General features: G+C 40.1%; 1 protein-coding gene across 1 annotated transcript in view; it reads right to left on the reverse strand.

Moving 5' to 3' along the window:
• Nucleotides 1-17,857, reverse strand: part of SNX9 (sorting nexin 9) — a 270,467-nt gene that overhangs the window by 46,646 nt on the left and 205,964 nt on the right. The window contains exon 11 of the mRNA XM_073671526.1: nucleotides 17,416-17,519. Coding sequence (XP_073527627.1) covers nucleotides 17,416-17,519 — 104 coding nt within the window. The remainder of the gene's footprint in view (nucleotides 1-17,415; nucleotides 17,520-17,857) is intronic.

Consider the following 17,857-nt stretch of genomic DNA (forward strand, 5'->3'; position numbering starts at 1 on the left):
CTGGGTTCTCAGGTTTCCACCCATACTCCAAAGACATACTGATAGGAAATTTAGATTGTGAGCCCCAATGGGGACAGAGCCGATAATGTCTGTAAATGGCTGTGGAATTAACGGCGCTATACAAGTGAGTAAAATATATAAAAAAATAAATAAATATATTCTTTTCATTATTTTGCAAGCTTCTGTAAATGATAATGTATGCATGATGTATTTTCTGTATACCTCTTTTGGGCAGAAATTGGGCAGCACTTTAAACACATTTTATAAGTAGTCATAAACTTGTAAAAAGCTCATGAAAGAATAAAGTTACGTTAAGAAAAACAATGGTGTGCTTGGTTTTATGAAATTCACAATAAGTTTGATGTGTCACATGACTCTCTTCCCATTGAAAAAAATAAAGTTGGACCCAAAATGGCCGACTTCAAAATGGCCGCCATGGTCACCACCCATCTGCAAAAGTTTTCCCCCTCCCAAATACTAATGTGCCACAAACAGGAAGTTGATATCACCAACCATTCCCATTTAATTTAGGTGTATCCATATAAATGGCCCACCCTGCATGCATGTATATATATATGTATATATACATATATATATATATGTATATATACATATATATATATATATATATATATATATATATATATATATATATATATATATATACATATACATACACACACACATATATATATATACATACATATATATACAGTACAGACCAGAAGCTTGGACACGCCTTCTCATTTAAAGATTTTTCTGTATTTTCATGACTTTGAAAATTGTACATTCACACTTAAGGCATCAAAACTATGAATTAACACATGTGGAATTATATACTTAACAAAAAAGTGTGAAACAACTGAAAATATGTCTTATATTCAAGGTTCTTCAAAGTAGCCACCTTTTGATTTGATGACTGCTTTGCACACTCTTGGCATTCTCTTGATGAGCTTCAAGAGGTAGTCATCGGAAATGGTCTGCCAACAATCTTGAAGGAGTTCCCAGAGATGCTTAGCACTTGTTGGCCCTTTTGCCTTCACTCTGCGGTCCAGCTCACCCCAATCCATCTCGATTGGGTTCAGGTCTGGTGACTGTGGAGGCCAGGTCATCTGGCGTAGCACTCCATCACTCTCCTTCTTGGTCAAATAGCCCTTACACAGCCTGGAGGTGTGTTTGGGGTCATTGTCCTGTTGAAAAATAAATGATGGTCCAACTAAACGCAAACCAGAAGGAATAGCATGCCGCTGCAAGATGCTATGGTAGCCATGCTGGTTCAGTATGCCTTCAATTTTGAATAAATCCCCAACAGTGTCACCCCCACACCATAACACCTTCTCCTCCATGCTTCAGGGTGGAAACCAGGCATGTAGAGTCCATCCGTTCTCCTTTTCTGCGTCGCACAAAGACACGGTGGTTGGAACCACAGATCTCAAATTTGGACTCATCAGACCAAAGCACAGATTTGCACTGGTCTAATGTCCATTCCTTGTGTTCTTCAGTGGTTTCCTAGAAGCTATTTTACCATGAAGGCCTGCTGCACAAAGTTCTCCTCTTAACAGTTGTTGTAGAGATGTGTCTGCTGCTAGAACTCTGTGTGGCATTGACCTGGTCTCTAATCTGAGCTGCTGTTAACCTGCGATTTCTGAGACTGGTGACTCGGATAAACTTATCCTCAGAAGCAGAGGTGACTCTTGGTCTTCCTTTCCTGGGGAGGTCCTCTTGTGAGCCAGTTTCTTTGTAGTGCTTGATGGTTTTTGCAACTGCACTTGGGGACACTTTCAAAGTTTTCCCAATTTTTTGCACTGACTGATCTTCATTTCTTAAAGTAATGATGGCCACTCGTTTTTCTTGACTTAGAATTTGTATTATGGCAAGAAAAAAGCAGCTAACAGTCTATTCAGTAGGACTATCAGCTGTGTATCCACCAGACTTCTGAACAACAGAACTGATGGTCCCAACCCCATTTATAAGGAAAGAAATCCCACTTATTAAACCTGACAGGGCACACCTGTGAAGTGAAAACCATTTCCGGTGACTACCTCTTGAAGCTCATCAAGAGAATGCCAAGAGTGTGCAAAGAAGTCATCAAAGCAAAAGGTGGCTACTTTGAAGAACCTAGAATATAAGTTTTGATGCATTCAGTGTGAAAGTACAATTTTCAAAGTCATGAAAGTACAGAAAAATCTTTAAATGAGGTGTGTCCAAACTTTTGGTCTGTACTGTATATACATACACACATATACATACATACACATATATACACACATATATATACAAATACATACATACACATATACATACATATATATACACATATACATGCATACATGTACACATATACATACATACAGTTAGGTCCATATATATTTGGACAGAGACAACATTTTTATAATTTTGGTTCTAGACATTACCACAATGAATTTTAAGCAAAACAATTCAGATGCAGTTGAAGTTCAGACTTTCAGCTTTCATTTGAGGGTATCCACATTAAAATTGGATGAAGGGTTTAGGAGGTTCAGCTCCTTAACATGTGCCACCCTGTTTTTAAAGGGACCAAAAGTAATTGGACAATTGACTCCAAGGCTATTTCATGGACAGGTGTGGGCAATTCCTTCGTTATGTCATTCTCAATTAAGCAGATAAAAGGCCTGGAGTTGATTTGAGGTGTGGTGCTTGCATTTGGAAGGTTTTGCTGTGAAGTAAACATGCGGTCAAAGGAGCTCTCCATGCAGGTGAAACAAGCCATCCTTAAGCTGCAAAAACAGAAAAAACCCATCCGAGAAATTGCTCCAATATTAGGAGTGGCAAAATCTACAGTTTGTTACATCCTGAGAAAGAAAGAAAGCACTGGTGAACTCATCAATGCAAAAAGACCTGGGCGCCCACGGAAGACAACAGTGGTGGATGATCGCAGAATAATCTCCATGGTGAAGAGAAACCCCTTCACAACAGCCAACCAAGTGAACAACACTCTCCAGGAGGTAGGCGTATCCATATCCAAATCTACCATAAAGAGAAGACTGCATGAAAGTAAATACAGAGGGTTCACTGCACGGTGCAAGCCACTCATAAGCATCAAGAATAAAAAGGCTAGACTGGACTTTGCTAAAAAAACATCTAAAAAGCCAGCACAGTTCTGGAAGAACATTCTTTGGACAGATGAAACCAAGATCAACCTCTACCAGAATGATGGAAAGAGAAAAGTATGGCAAAGGCGTGGTACAGCTCATGATCCAAAGCATACCACATCATCTGTAAAACACGGCGGAGGCAGTGTGATGGCTTGGGCATGCATGGCTGCCAGTGGCACTGGGTCACTAGTGTTTGTTGATGATGTGACACAGGACAGAAGCAGCCAAATGAATTCTGATGTATTCAGAGCCATACTGTGTGCTCAGATCCAGCCAAATGCAGCCAAACGGATTGGTCGTCGTTTCATACTACAGATGGACAATGACCCAAAACATAAAGCCAAAGCAACCCAGGAGTTTATTAAAGCAAAGAAGTGGAATATTATTGAATGGCCAAGTCAGTCACTTGATCTCAACCCAATTGAGCATGCATTCACTTGTTAAAGACTAAACTTCAGACAGAAAGGCCCACAAACAAACAGCACCTGAAAACCACCGCAGTGAAGGCCTGGCAGAGCATCAAAAAGGAGGAAACACAGCATCTGGTGATGTCCATGAGTTCAAGACTTCAGGCAGTCATTGCCAACAAAGGGTTTTCAACCAAGTACTAGAAATGAACATTTTATTTACAATTATTTAATCTGTCCAATTACTTTTGGTCCCTTTAAAAACAGGGTGGCACATGTTAAGGAGCTGAAACTCCTAAACCCTTCATCCAATTTTAGTGTGGATACCCTCAAATGAAAGCTTAAAGTCTGAACTTCAACTGCATCTGAACTGTTTTGTTTAAAATTCATTGTGGTAATGTCTAGAACCAAAATTAGAAAAATGTCGTCTCTGTCCAAATATATATGGACCTAACTGTACATATATATATATATATATATATATATATATACACACACACATATATACACACACATACATATATACATATATATATACACACACACACACACACATATATACACATATACACACACGCATCGTCCTAAATTAGAATATCATCAAAAAGTTAATTTATTTCAGTTCAATACAAAAAGTGAAACTCATTATATTGAGTCATTACAAACAGAGTGATCTATTTCAAGTGTTTATTTCTGTTAATGTTGATGATTATGGCTTACAGCCAATGAAAACACAAAAGTCATTATCTCAGTGAATTAGAATACTTTATAACAACAGCTTGAAAAATTATTTTAAAATCCGAAACGTTGGCCTATTGAAATGTAGACTGCTCAAAAAAATAAAGGGAACACTTAAACAACAGAATATAACTTCAAGTAAATCAAACTTCTGTGAAATCAAACTGTCCACTTAGGAAACAACACTGATTGACAATCAATTTCACATGCTGTTGTGCAAATGGAATAGACAATAGATGGAAATTATTGGCAATTATCAAGACACACTCAATAAAGGAGTGGTTCTGCAGGTGGGGACCACAGATCACATCTCAGCACCAATGCTTTCTGGCTGATGTTTTGGTCACTTTTGAATGTTGGTTGTGCTTTCACACTCGTGGTAGCATGAGACGGACTCTACAACCCACAGAAGTTGCTCAGGTAGTGCAGCTCATTCAGGATGGCACATCAATGCGAGCTGTGGCAAGAAGGTATGCTGTGTTTGTCAACGTAGTGTCCAGAGGCTAGAGGCGCTACCAGTAGACAGGCCAGTACACTAGGAAACGTGGAGGGGGCCGTAGGAGGGCAACAACCCAGCGGCAGGACCACTACCTCCGCCTTTGTGCAAGGAGGAACAGGAGGAGCACTTCCAGAGCCCTGCAAAATGACCTCCAGCAGACCACAAATGTGCATGTGTCGGCACAAACGGTTAGAAACCAACTCCATGGGGGTGGTATGAGGGCTCGACGTCCACAGATGGGGGTGGTGCCCACAGCCCAACACCGTGCAGGACGCTTGGCATTTGCCACAGAACACCAGGATTGGCAAAGTCGCCACTGGCGCCCTGTGCTCTTCACAGATGAAAGCAGGTTCACACTGAGCACATGTGACAGACGTGACAGAGTCTGGAGACGCCGTGGAGAGCGATCTGCTGCCTGCAACATCCTTCAGCATGACTGGTTTGGCAGTGAGTCAGTAATGGTATGGGGTGGCATTTCTTTGGAGGGTCGCACAGCCCTCCATGTGCTCGCCAGAGGTAGCCTGACTGCCATTAGGTACCGAGATGAGATCCTCAGACCCCTTGTGAGACCATATGCTGGTGCGGATGGCCCTGGGTTCCTCCTAATGCAGGACAATGCCAGACCTCATGTGGCTGTAGTGTGTCAGCAGTTCCTGCAAGATGAAGGCATTGAAGCTATGGACTGGCCCGTCCGTTCCTCAGACCTGGATACGATTGAGCACATCTGGGACATCATGTCTCGCTCCATCCACCAACGTCACTTTGCACCACAGACTGTCCAGGAGTTGGCAGTTGCTTTAGTCCTGGTCTGGGAGGAGATCCCACAAGAGACCATCCTCAAACTTATCAGGAGCATGCCCAGGCGTTGTAGGGAGGTCATACAGGCACATGGAGGCCACACACAATACTGAGCTTCATTTTGACTTGTTTTAAGGACATTACATCAAAGTTGGATCAGCCTGTAGTGTGTTTATCCACTGTAATTTTGGGTGTGACTCCAAATCCAGGCCTCCATTGGTTAATAAATTTGATTTCCATTGATGATTTTTGTGTGATTGTGTTGTCAGCACATTCAACTTTGTACAGAAAAAAGTATTCAATGAGAATATTTCATTCACTCAGATCTAGGATGTGTTATTTGAGTGTTCCCTTTATTTTTTTGAGCAGTGCATGTTGAATAAATGCGCTCAGTACTTGGCCGGGGCTCCTTTTGTATCAATTACTGCATCAATGTGGCGTGGCATGGAGGTGATCAGCCTGTGGCAATGCTGAGGTGTTATGAAAGCCCAGGTTGCTTTGATAGCAGCCTTCAGCTTGTCTGCATTGTTGCGTCTGGTGTCTCTCATCTTCCTTTTGACAATACCCCATAGATTCTCTATGGGGTTAAGGTCAGGCGACTTTGCTGGCCAATCAAGTACAGTGATACTGTTGTTTGTAAACCAGGTATTGGTACTTTTGGCCGTGTGGACAGGTGCCAAGTCCTGCTGGAGAAAGAAATTTTCATCTCCAAAATGCTTTTCGGCAGAGGGAAGCATGAAGTGCTCTAAAATTTCCTGGTAGACGGCTGCGCTGACTTTGGTCTTGATAAAACACAGTGAACCTACACAAGCAGATAACATGGCTCCCCAAACCATCACTGATTGTGGAAACTTCACGCTAGACCTCAAGCAGCTTGGATTGTGTGCCTCTCCACTCTTCCTCCAGACTCTGGGACCTTGATTTCCAAATGAAAATTGCAACTCTGGGACCTTGTGGAGTGTGTCAATGACTGACTTCTGGACATCTGCAGTTTTCCCCATGATTGTGGAGCCTACTGAAACAGACTAAGGGACCTTTTTAAAGGTTTAGGAAGCCTTTGCAGGTGTTTTTTTGCTAATTATTCTAACTTACTGAGATAATGACTTTTGGGTTTTTATTGGCTGTAAGCCATAATCATCAACATTAACAAAAATAAACACTTGAAATAGATCACTCTGTTTGCAATGACTCTATATAATATATAAGATTCACTTTTTGTATTGAAGAACTGAAATAAAATAACTTTTTGATGATCTTCTAATTTAGTGAGATGCAACTGTACATACGTACATACATACACAAAATATTTTAACCACTGTGAATGGCACTGATATTAGCAGTAAAATAGAATTTGTATAATTCTGATACACATTAGTGTGAATTAATATACATTAAATATATTTAAACTCATGCGGGCGTATATGCGGATGGGGACATAGACTATAATGGTGCCGACAGAGTCAACGTGTGCTCTGATATGCATCATTATCGGGAGTATACATCCACTGGAGGCGAACACTCAGAAGTAGTAGACTGCATCTGGTGTCCGTCTTCAGTAGGAGAATACGCCCGAAAATGATGCACGGCAGAGCGCACGTAGACTCTGTCGGCACCATTGTAGTATATGTCCCTGTCGGCGCATATGCACAAATCCCGTTTTGGGGAGCAGTCCGGACATAAGTCCAGACGGGGCAAACGAACGTGGGCAGAGATGCTTTGTGAAAGGAGTGTTAGTGACTGTTTTATTCAGCCATCATCTACCTCTATCTACTGGGAAAGATGCAAGCTCAGAATTTAAATAGGGAGCTGACATTGGATGTACCAGGATGTCAATGTCACTAATATATTTGTACTGCTTTGGTGGGCGTTTTTCAAGTTTATTTTTTCTTCTTTTTTGATTTATCTAGATTTAAATTTGTATTTTTACTCTTTTCACTGCTTACTGATTTATAAGCTGGCATATAGTAGCGATGTAGCGCATCGGAAGTGACGTGAGTGCACGTCGTTGGTGGTGCACTCAATCGCCTTGGAACACAGATTGCGGTCCAGCGCACCGGAAGTGACGTGTCGACGCACCGGAAATTAGGTCCGCGGCTCCCTCGTAAGTATAGGAGGATGACCGTGGAGCGCATACTGCGCTCCATAATACCATAATGGCGTACACATCCCGGAATTAACCGGTGGTCCACAAACATGAGGCACACTAGCCAACTTTTTAGAGGGGCGTGCCCTCTGCTTATGGGCAGGGACACAGTTGTGAGGAGGTATGATTTGGTCTGACAACTCTCACTTGACCAATTGAGGTGAGAATGTTCTGGATTGGTTCACTTGATTAGTTTATTTTTGAATGTATATATCTACATAACTAAGGGGAGGGGCAACACTCTATAGGTGTCCTCACTCCCTAATTTAGACATGCTATAAATGGACGGCAGTACCTATGGTACCTGCCATTGCCTAAAATACAACCCAGATAGAGGGTGTCCAGCCTTGTGTTCTACAGTTCTTTGTGCCAATACCCTGATGTTTCAAGATTTTTGAATTAACGCGTCGGGAGGCGCACAGGGTAAGTTCAGGGCTGTCAAGACTATAGGTTCAGCTGTGGACTGCCCTTGTAAGGGCGGGAGCCTTGGGGTCTGAAGGGTTAGTCAAGTTAATAGGGACTGACAGAGATAGTCAACTGCTTGGACTCAATGACATGGGCCTTTATGGATGAGGATTTGTTGGAGGAACTCAGAGACCAACGAATTTGGTGAGATCTTTCCTAGTATCCATGTGCCCTACCGTACATAATTGTTTCTGGACTTCATTATCTGGTCCTGTTAAAACATGTTATATATATAGGTATTCACTGATGCCTTTTGCCATTTTTTGACTACTGTCAGGGTATGATCCTATACAGGGACATAGGCAATTTCTTTTCAGTTTTTAATATATCTATTATGTGTATTGTCAATTTTGTATTGAGGATTGCCAAAAATCTTATATTCTTGGTAGTAAAAGTTAAGTTTTAAATCCACTATAGTTGCTATGCATATAGTAGCAATGACCTAAAAGAAGAAAGAAGCTGGGAGGAAAGGCACCCTTCCAGTGAAAATTCACAGTTATGACTTATAGTTTGTTAGTTATGCCAAATGCAAGCTTCAAGAAACAGGAAATCCTGATATTTTGTGTATTTCAGGTCTTGTTAGAAAGGACTGTATTGTTTCCCATAATATAGTTTAAAAAGTCTCCTGTCTTTTTTTGAAACAAAAAAGACTAAAGTCAGCTCACCCACTTTGCAGTCCAATGCCAGGAACCAGTTGTGCAGCAAAAGTAAAATAGAAGAAAGAAACATTCTTGCGTCAGAATGGAGTAAAAAAAAAACACAAGTTTATTGTAGAAAAAATATATTAAAAACATCACTGTGGGTCAACAACTATCCAGAATGTATTATCAGCAAACGCGTTTCAGACCTGTGTCTTTAATCATTGCATGTCTAAGAGAATGAACAGGAAGTATTATATAGTATATCCTGTCTGTTCACATGATCATTCTGATCCAATCCCATGAAAATATATTTGAAAGAACAATCAACACAGAAAAAAACCTGCAGAAATTCATATTCCAAAAGATCATTTGTCCATTTGATATACCTGTGCATAAAAATTAGTTATAATGATAGATTAAATCATGTCTTATGTTTATATCTGAAGGTGACCTGGTAGTAAGCACATATATATATACCAGGATTCTCTATTTAAAAGTTTCCTGTGGAGATCCCCGCCTCCAAAAGGTCTGTTAACCTTTTCTATCCCAATTACTTTAAAGGACCTGGTATCTCCTGCGGGCTTTTCAGTAAAGTGCCTGGACTCTGCCGAACACTTATTTAGAAGGCGGTTTTCCGCGTCTGACAAATGTTGTATTCTGATTTTTAATGGCTCAGTCGTATTGGACCCGGCAAAGATTACATGTTATCAAATATATAACTTAAGTAGTTTATGAAATTTTGAATAAAATAAGTTTTATTAGTAGACGTGGAAGTGAAAGGACTGGTATTAGTAACATGGTTGCAACATTTACAAATTGAGCGACCACATCTTTGGAATCCCGTTGTGTGCACCCATGTTTTTTTGATGCTCATTTGACTATTTAGATATAAGCTCGGGGCCAATATATTGCCTAAAGTGTGGGGCTTTTTTTGCGACGAATCTAAAAGAATTAGTCAGAATTCCTCTAAGAATGGGGTCTTGAAAAAGGATGGGAATGTTTTTTATGATGTTTTTTACTATAGGGAATTGGGGACTATAGTTAGGCTATGTGCCCACGTTGCATTTATGAAGCAGAAAATTTCTGCTGCATAAATGCAAGTCCTCTCCCGGAAAAACGCATGCGGAATTCCGCACGCGTTTATCGCGCTTTTTTCGCGCGTTTATCACGCGTTTTCCACATGCGGAATTGCCTTGCGTTTTTTATGCATTGGACAAAGGCAATTCCGCTTGCGGAAACGCAAAATTAAATGACATGCTGCGGATTTTTGAACGCGGCATAAACGCTGCGGAAAAATCCGCAGCATGTGCATAGAAGTTGCGGAAACCCATTGGGGATCATGGGGTGCGGGTTACCAAGCATTTTACAAGCGTTTCCGCTGCGGAAATTCCGCATCAAAAACGCTTGTAAAACGCTACGTGGGCACACAGCCTTAGATACAAATGTAATAGGATCAGAAATTTCATCTTTTACCATAATTTTTTTTTCAATATATCTATCCTATCCACGTTGTTCACTATAGTATTGGCCCTATTCAACATCCATCTAGGATATATTCTGAATTGTAATCTGTTGGTAACTTTAAGGGCTTCCTGGTTATATTGGCACTGTGAACTGGTGTTTCTCTTAGTTCTTATAAGTTCACCTACTGGTATACCTTTAATAGTTTGTGTAGCATGACACGAGGCAGCCAGTAAGGTCAAATTCATAGCTATCTCTTTTCTGAAGGGAGAAATGGCTATTCCACCTCCTGATAGAGCTAAAGAAATATCCAAAACATAGATTTTTACTGGATCGATATGGAACGTAAGTTTTAAGTTCATGGGATTGTTATTCAGATATTCCACATATTGGATAGCCGACTCCCTTGTGCCATGGCATATCAGGAGCAGGTCGTCAATATTGCGACCATACCACCTGATATGGGAGGGCAAAGGGGTGGAATCCACAAAAAACATAACATTCTTCCCACCAAGACATAAAAATATTGTCTATCGATGGGGAGAGACTTGCCCCCATAGAAGCTCCTTGAATTTGAAGATAGTAGACCCCATTAAAAGAAAAATGATTGTGGTGCAACAAAAAGTGCACTATCATCAATAGGAACTCTTATTTCAACAGTATAATTACTATAGTAATTAAGATGGTGGGATAAAGCCATGATAGTTAATTTATGTGGGATAGTTGGTATATAAGCCCACCACATCGCAAGACAACCAAATACCAGATTGTGGCCATACAGTGCCATCTAAGGACGCTATGATATGTTTCATGTCTCTTATATATCAAGGCAAATTCTGTTCTAAAGGTTGGACCCATGAACTGAGTCGATAATTTAAACCCCCTATAAAAGCCACTATGGGAAGAAGAGGAGGGTGGGGGGAAACTGTTTTTATGTCATTTCGGCAAGGAGTGGAAAATGGGAACAACCGGAAACTGTACAGTAATATCCTGAGCACGTTTCTCTGAAATGGCTCCCATAGCACAACCTTCCTGTAACCAAGTCTTAAATTTCTTTTTAAAATTATTATTTTCAGTGCCTGATATACTTTCTCATCTGAGAGGAGAGCCTAATTTAAGTTTCTCATACAAGCCAGAATTGAGGATAGCTATGCCTCCTCCTTTATCTGCCTGTCGTACCAAAAGGCACTTTAACAGAAAAGTCAGCTTTCCAGATACGGATTCATCTTTGGATCTCTCAGAAGCGACATTGGAAGATTTTTCTGACTCATCCACAGAGGCAGGTGGTTACAGCACCACAAGACGCAATATGGTCTATAATAAAAACAATGTTTCATATGACATGGAAAGAACAGGCGCTATTCCAAAAAACTGAAAAGGTCAAAACGGGCATGGAGAATGCATAAGAAACACGCTACAATTTTCCCAGAAACACAAGAGAATATACAACATCCATTAGTCAATCTTTCCAGCTATATTTTGAGTGAGACACAGATTTCCTTCTTATTGAATGGATTGTCCTTCGCATCAACTAATGAACTGGATGTTTACCAAACTCTTATGAACATTACAGAAAGAAAGGCTATTAAATTGTTAAAAAATAATACAGACCTTTTGGTACGACAGGCGGATAAAGGAGGAGGCATAGCTATCCTCAATGCAGGCTTGTATGAGAAACTTAATTATGCTTTCCTCTAAGATGAGAAAATATATCAGGCACTGAAATGTGATCCTACTAATAATTTTAAAAATAAATGTAGGACTCTTACAGGAAGGTTGTGCTATGGGAGCCATTTCAGAGAAACTTGCTCAGAATCTTACTGTGCAGTGTCCGTCATGGCTTTATCCCACCATTTTAATTAGTACAGTAATTATACTGTTGAAATAAAAGAGTTCCTATTGATGATAGTGCACTTTTTGTTGCACCACAATCATTTTTCTTTTAATGGGGTCTACTATCTTCAAACTTAAGGAGCCTCTATGCGGGCGGTTTTCTCCCCATCGATAGCTTATATTTTTACGTCTTGGTGGGAAGAAGGTTATGTTTTTGCAGCTGCCACCCATTTGCCCTTCCATATCAGGTGGTATGGTCACTATATCAATGACCTTCTCCTGATATGCTATGGGACAAGGGAGTCAGCTATCCAATATGTGTAATGTCTGAATAACAATCCCATGAACTTAAAACTTGCGTTCCATATCGATCCGGTAAAAATCTATTTTTTGTATATTTCTTTAGCTCCACCAAGAGGTGGCATAACCATTTCTCCTTTCAGAAAAGAGATGGCTATGAATTCGACCTTACTGTCTACCTCGTGTCATGCTACACAAACTATTAAAGGTATACCAGTAGGTGAACTTATAAGAACTAAGAGAAATACCAGTTCACAGTGCCAATATAACCAGGAAGCCCTTAAAGTTACCAACAGATTACAATCCAGAAAATATCCTAGATGGATGTTGAATAGGGCCAATACTATAGTGAGCAACGTGGATAGGATAGATATATTGAAAGAAAAATCTATGATAAAAGATTACATTTTTGATCCTATTACTTTTGTATCCAACTTTAGTCCCCAATTCCCTATAGTAAAAAACATCATAAAAAAACATATTTCCATCCTTTTCAAGAACCCCTTTCTTGAAGGAATTCTGAATAATCCTATTAGATTCATCCACTTTAGGCAATATATTGTCCCCAAGCTTATATCTAAATAGTCAAATGACCATCAATAAAACATGGCTGCACACAACGGGATTCCACAGATGTGGTCACTCAATTTGAAAATGTTGCAACCATGTTACTAATACCAGTACTTTCACTTCCACGTCAACTAATAAAACTTATTTTATCCAAAATTTCATAAACTGCCATACTACTTACAGTACAGACCAAAAGTTTGGACACACCTTCTCATTTAAAGATTTTTCTGTATTTTCTTGACTATGAAAATTGTACATTCACACTGAAGGCATCAAAACTATGAATTAACACATGTGGAATTATATACTTAACAAAAAAGTGTGAAACAACTGAAAATATGTCTTATATTCTAGGTTCTTCAAAGTAGCCACCTTTTGCTTTGATGACTGCTTTGCACACTCTTGGCATTCTCTTGATGAGCTTCAAGAGGTAGTCACCGGAAATGGTCTTCCAACAATCTTGAAGGAGTTCCCAGAGATGCTTTGCAGTTGTTAGCCCTTTTGCCTTCACTCTGCGGTCCAGCTCACCCCAAACCATCTCGATTGGGTTCAGGTCTGGTGACTGTGGAGGCCAAGTCATCTGGCGTAGCCCCCCATCACTCTCCTTCTTGGTCAAATAGCCCTTACACATCCTGGAGGTGTGTTTGGGGTCATTGTCCTGTTGAAAAATAAATGATGGTCCAACTAAACGCAAACCGGATGGAATAGCATGCCGCTGCAAGATGCTGTGGTAGCAATGCTGGTTCAGTATGCCTACAATTTTGCATAAATCCCCAACAGTGTCACCAGCAAAGCCCCCCCACACCATCACACCTCCTCCTCCATGCTTCAAGGTGGGAACCAGGCATGTAGAGTCCATCCGTTCACCTTTTCTGCGTCGCACAAAGACACGGTGGTTGGAACCAAAGATCTCAAATTTGAACTCATCAGACCAAAGCACAGATTTCCACTGGTCTAATGTCCATTCCTTGGGTTCTTTAGCCCAAACAAGTCTCTTCTGCTTGTTGCCTGTCCTTAGCAGTGGTTTCCTAGCAGCTATTTTACCATGAAGGCCTGCTGCACAAAGTCTCCTCTTAATAGTTGTTGTAGAGATGTGTCTGCTGCTAGAACTCTGTGTGGCATTGACCTGGTCTCTAATCTGAGCTGCTGTTAACCTGCGATTTCTGAGGCTGGTGACTCGGATAAACTTATCCTCAGAAGCAGAGGTGACTCTTGGTCTTCCTTTCCTGGGGCGGTCCTCATGTGAGCCAGTTTCTTTGTAGCGCTTGGTTTTTGCAACTGCACTTGGGTACACTTTCAAAGTTTTCCCAATTTTTCACACTGACTGACCTTCATTTCTTAAAGTAATGATGGCCACTCGTTTTTCTTTACTTAGCTGCTTTTTTCTTGCCATAATACAAATTCTAACAGTCTATTCAGTAGGACTATCAGCTGTGTATCCACCAGACTTCTGCACAACACAACTGATGGTCCCAACCCCATTTATAAGGCAAGAAATCCCACTTATTAAACCTGACAGGGCACACCTGTGAAGTGAAAACCATTTCCGGTGACTACCTCTTGAAGCTCATCAAGAGAATGCCAAGAGTGTGCAAAGCAGTCATCAAAGCAAAAGGTGGCTACTTTGAAGAACCTGGAATATAAGACATATTTTCAGTTGTTTCACACTTTTCTGTTAAGTATATAATTCCACATGGGTTAATTCATAGTTTTGATGCCTTCAGTGTGAATGTACAATTTTCATAGTCATGAAAATACAGAAAAATCTTTAAATGAGAAGGTGTGTCCAAACTTTTAGTCTGTACTGTATATTATATATTTGATAACATGTAATCTTTGCCGGGACCAATAAGTGGGCTGCACGACTGGGCCATTAAAAATCAGAAAACGACGTCATTTGTCAGATGCAGAAAACCGCTTTCTAACTAAGTGTTCGGCAGCATTCAAGCACGTTACAGAAAAGCCCGCAGGAGATACCAGGTCTTTTTCAGCAATTGGGATAGAAAAGGTTAACAGACCTTTTGGAGGCGGGGATCTCCACAGGAAACTTTTAAATAGAGAATCCTGGTATATATATATGTGCTTACTACCAGGTCGCCATCAGATATAAACATAAGACATGATCTAATCTATCATTATAACTAATTTTTATGCACAGGTATATCAAATGGACAAATGATCTTTTGGAATATGAATTTCTGCAGTTTTTTTTCTGTGTTGATTGTTCTTTTAAATATATTTTCATGGGATTGGATCAGAATGATCATGTGAACAGACAGGATATACTATATAATACTTCCTGTTCATTCTCTTAGACATGCAATGATTAAAGACACAGGTCTGAAACGCGTTTTCTGATAATACATTCTGGATAGTTGGTGACCCACAGTGATGTTTTTATTAATATATTTTTTCTATGATAAATTTGGATTTTTTATTAAATTCTGACACTGGAAAGTTACTTTCTTCTGTCTCTTTTTTTATTATTGTTTTATTGAAGGATGAAATCCCGCTCACTTAGGCCTCGTTGAGACGGGAAAAAAATTATAGCGTACACTATTCTGGTTCATCACAAACATATAGGATTCATTGAATAGGATATCGCTCATGGACAATTGTTTAAAGTGAATCTGTCACCTGGTTTACCACCTAATCTGAAAGCAGCATAATGTAGAAAACGAGATCCTGATTCCAGCGATAAGTGACTTGCAATGTGGGCTGCTTGCTGCAGTTTTGATAAAATCACCGTTTTATGAGCAGGAGATTATCACTATTAGACTAGTAAACCTGCTGCCAGGTAGTCCTCCATATTCATGAGCTCTGTATAACCTCGTCCCCACCAATGATTGACAGCTTTCTGTGTACACTGTACAGGAGCAGAAAGCCGTCAGTGGTGGGGGCGGGGTTATACAGAGCTCAGCAATAACATAACTGGTAGATCTGCAGCAGATAAAACAGGTATTTCACCACAATCACAGTATGCAGCCCAGTAAGTCACATCTCTGGAAACCGGGTCTCTGCCTCTACATCAGCTGCTCTCAGCTTACATTCTTTAAACAAGAAAAAGGAGTTCACAGAATTGTGACAGCATGCACTGTGCTCACTGTTCTGATTCCCTGGAGCGAGCAGGCGGTCAAGTGATCACATATATACGATTTGCATACTTAAGGTAACACGCAGACTAAACTCATTTCCCTTATCTCAATAAAAGAGAATTTAGAGAAGCCAGATAACTCTAGTTGGTATGTGACTGTAAATATGCAAATGACATAAATGCAGTCATGTGACTGTTAACTAGTACGGAGAATTTCTGGGAATCTTGACGGCATGCACACTGCACGCAGTCATGATTCGGTAATCTGAAGTCATATAGAGTGTGCCTGCAGACTTTTGATACAATCTCGAACAACCACTTTTATAGAGGATGTTCAAGATTAGAAATATGTGTCTGCATTGTTCCAAATATAGCACCACCAGGTTTTGTGTGGAATTTCAGCTCAGCTCTATTAAGTTGTATGATATTTTTGGAAGAAACCAGACATGTTTTTCTATCCCTGGACTGAGGTCTAAGGGGAACGTTTCTCCTTGTGGAGAGTGACATACCGGCTCTGGCATGTCAAGGTAAGGAGGCACCTCCACAAGGAGAAACGTTACCCCTTAGTCCTCAGTCCAGAGCCTCTCATCTAGCCAAATCAGTTCTCATACTTTGCACTGACGAGGGCCAACAGCTCGAAACACTGTGTGCAAATTGAGATTCTGATTTGGCTATTATCCTAAGTCATATTACAAGACTAGTTAAAGGGTTGATTGTGACTTGTAGGATTGCTGCTTCCAATAGGTGGCGCTATACAGTTCAAGTGCTCTTTTTCTCTGAAGAGGCAATTTGCATATCTAATCCTGGACAAAACCTTTAAAAAGGAGTATGTCATTATAACATGACTATTCAAACCAAGTGCAAGCACTCAGTACGCCCGAAGTGTATTTGAGCAGTTAATTGTACCGCCCCACCTACTTGTTTTCCCTCGGTTTCTGCCCAATTTTTCTTTGATTGACAATTTTGGCTTTACAGAAGCAAAAGGAGGGCTGACAGAAGGAAAACAAGTAGGTGAGAAGGTGCACTGAGGGCCTGTAGTTAGTTTTAACAGTCATTTTGTGCAGACACACCCCCTTTAAGTAATTTCTGTTAAAATGTTGTACATCACTTGCAGCATTTTAAGACTGAGTAATGGTATAAACTGTTTAGTAAATGTAGGCCAATTATTGAAGATCAAACATTAACTTAAACGATAACTCTAATTGCATTGTAGAGTTGTGGTGAAAAACTCATTTATAGCCCCACACTACCAAGAAAATTAATCGTTTAATGTTTGCAGATTTGCAACACTAAATCTAAAACCTTTATCTAAATAGATACAAAAACCATTACACTTCTATTAAGTCCAAGTCAGGAGCTTCTGGTTCGATAGTGGAAAAAATCATACTGCCAATTAGTTCATCCTTCTCTGCTTTCCTCTTCCCGGTCTTCCACTCCTATTAGATATAAAAAAGATCACCCATTGTTATTCAGCATCATATTTGAGACACCAGCTTATTTCATAAAGCTAATTAGGATGTTATGCATACAAAAAAAACAAAAAACAAGTATAGGATGCCTAAACCAGTCCCAAAAAATCAACAAACAGTCAAAAAGGACCTGGAGTATGCAAACTACAACACAGAGACATACCTGATGGCCCAAAGTATGGGATGAACATCAGAACATCAATGTGATTTACATCAGGACATTAACAATAAGTACCCTTAGACATCATCCTTATGTTTTCTATGGGCTATCAATCATGGTTTATGATCATGTTCCTGTGTCTTTA

Source organism: Phyllobates terribilis, unplaced genomic scaffold, assembly GCF_046119375.1.
Source record: "Phyllobates terribilis strain yellow unplaced genomic scaffold, ASM4611937v1 Scaffold_3__8_contigs__length_932513732, whole genome shotgun sequence".
NCBI classification, from domain to species: domain Eukaryota; kingdom Metazoa; phylum Chordata; class Amphibia; order Anura; family Dendrobatidae; genus Phyllobates; species Phyllobates terribilis.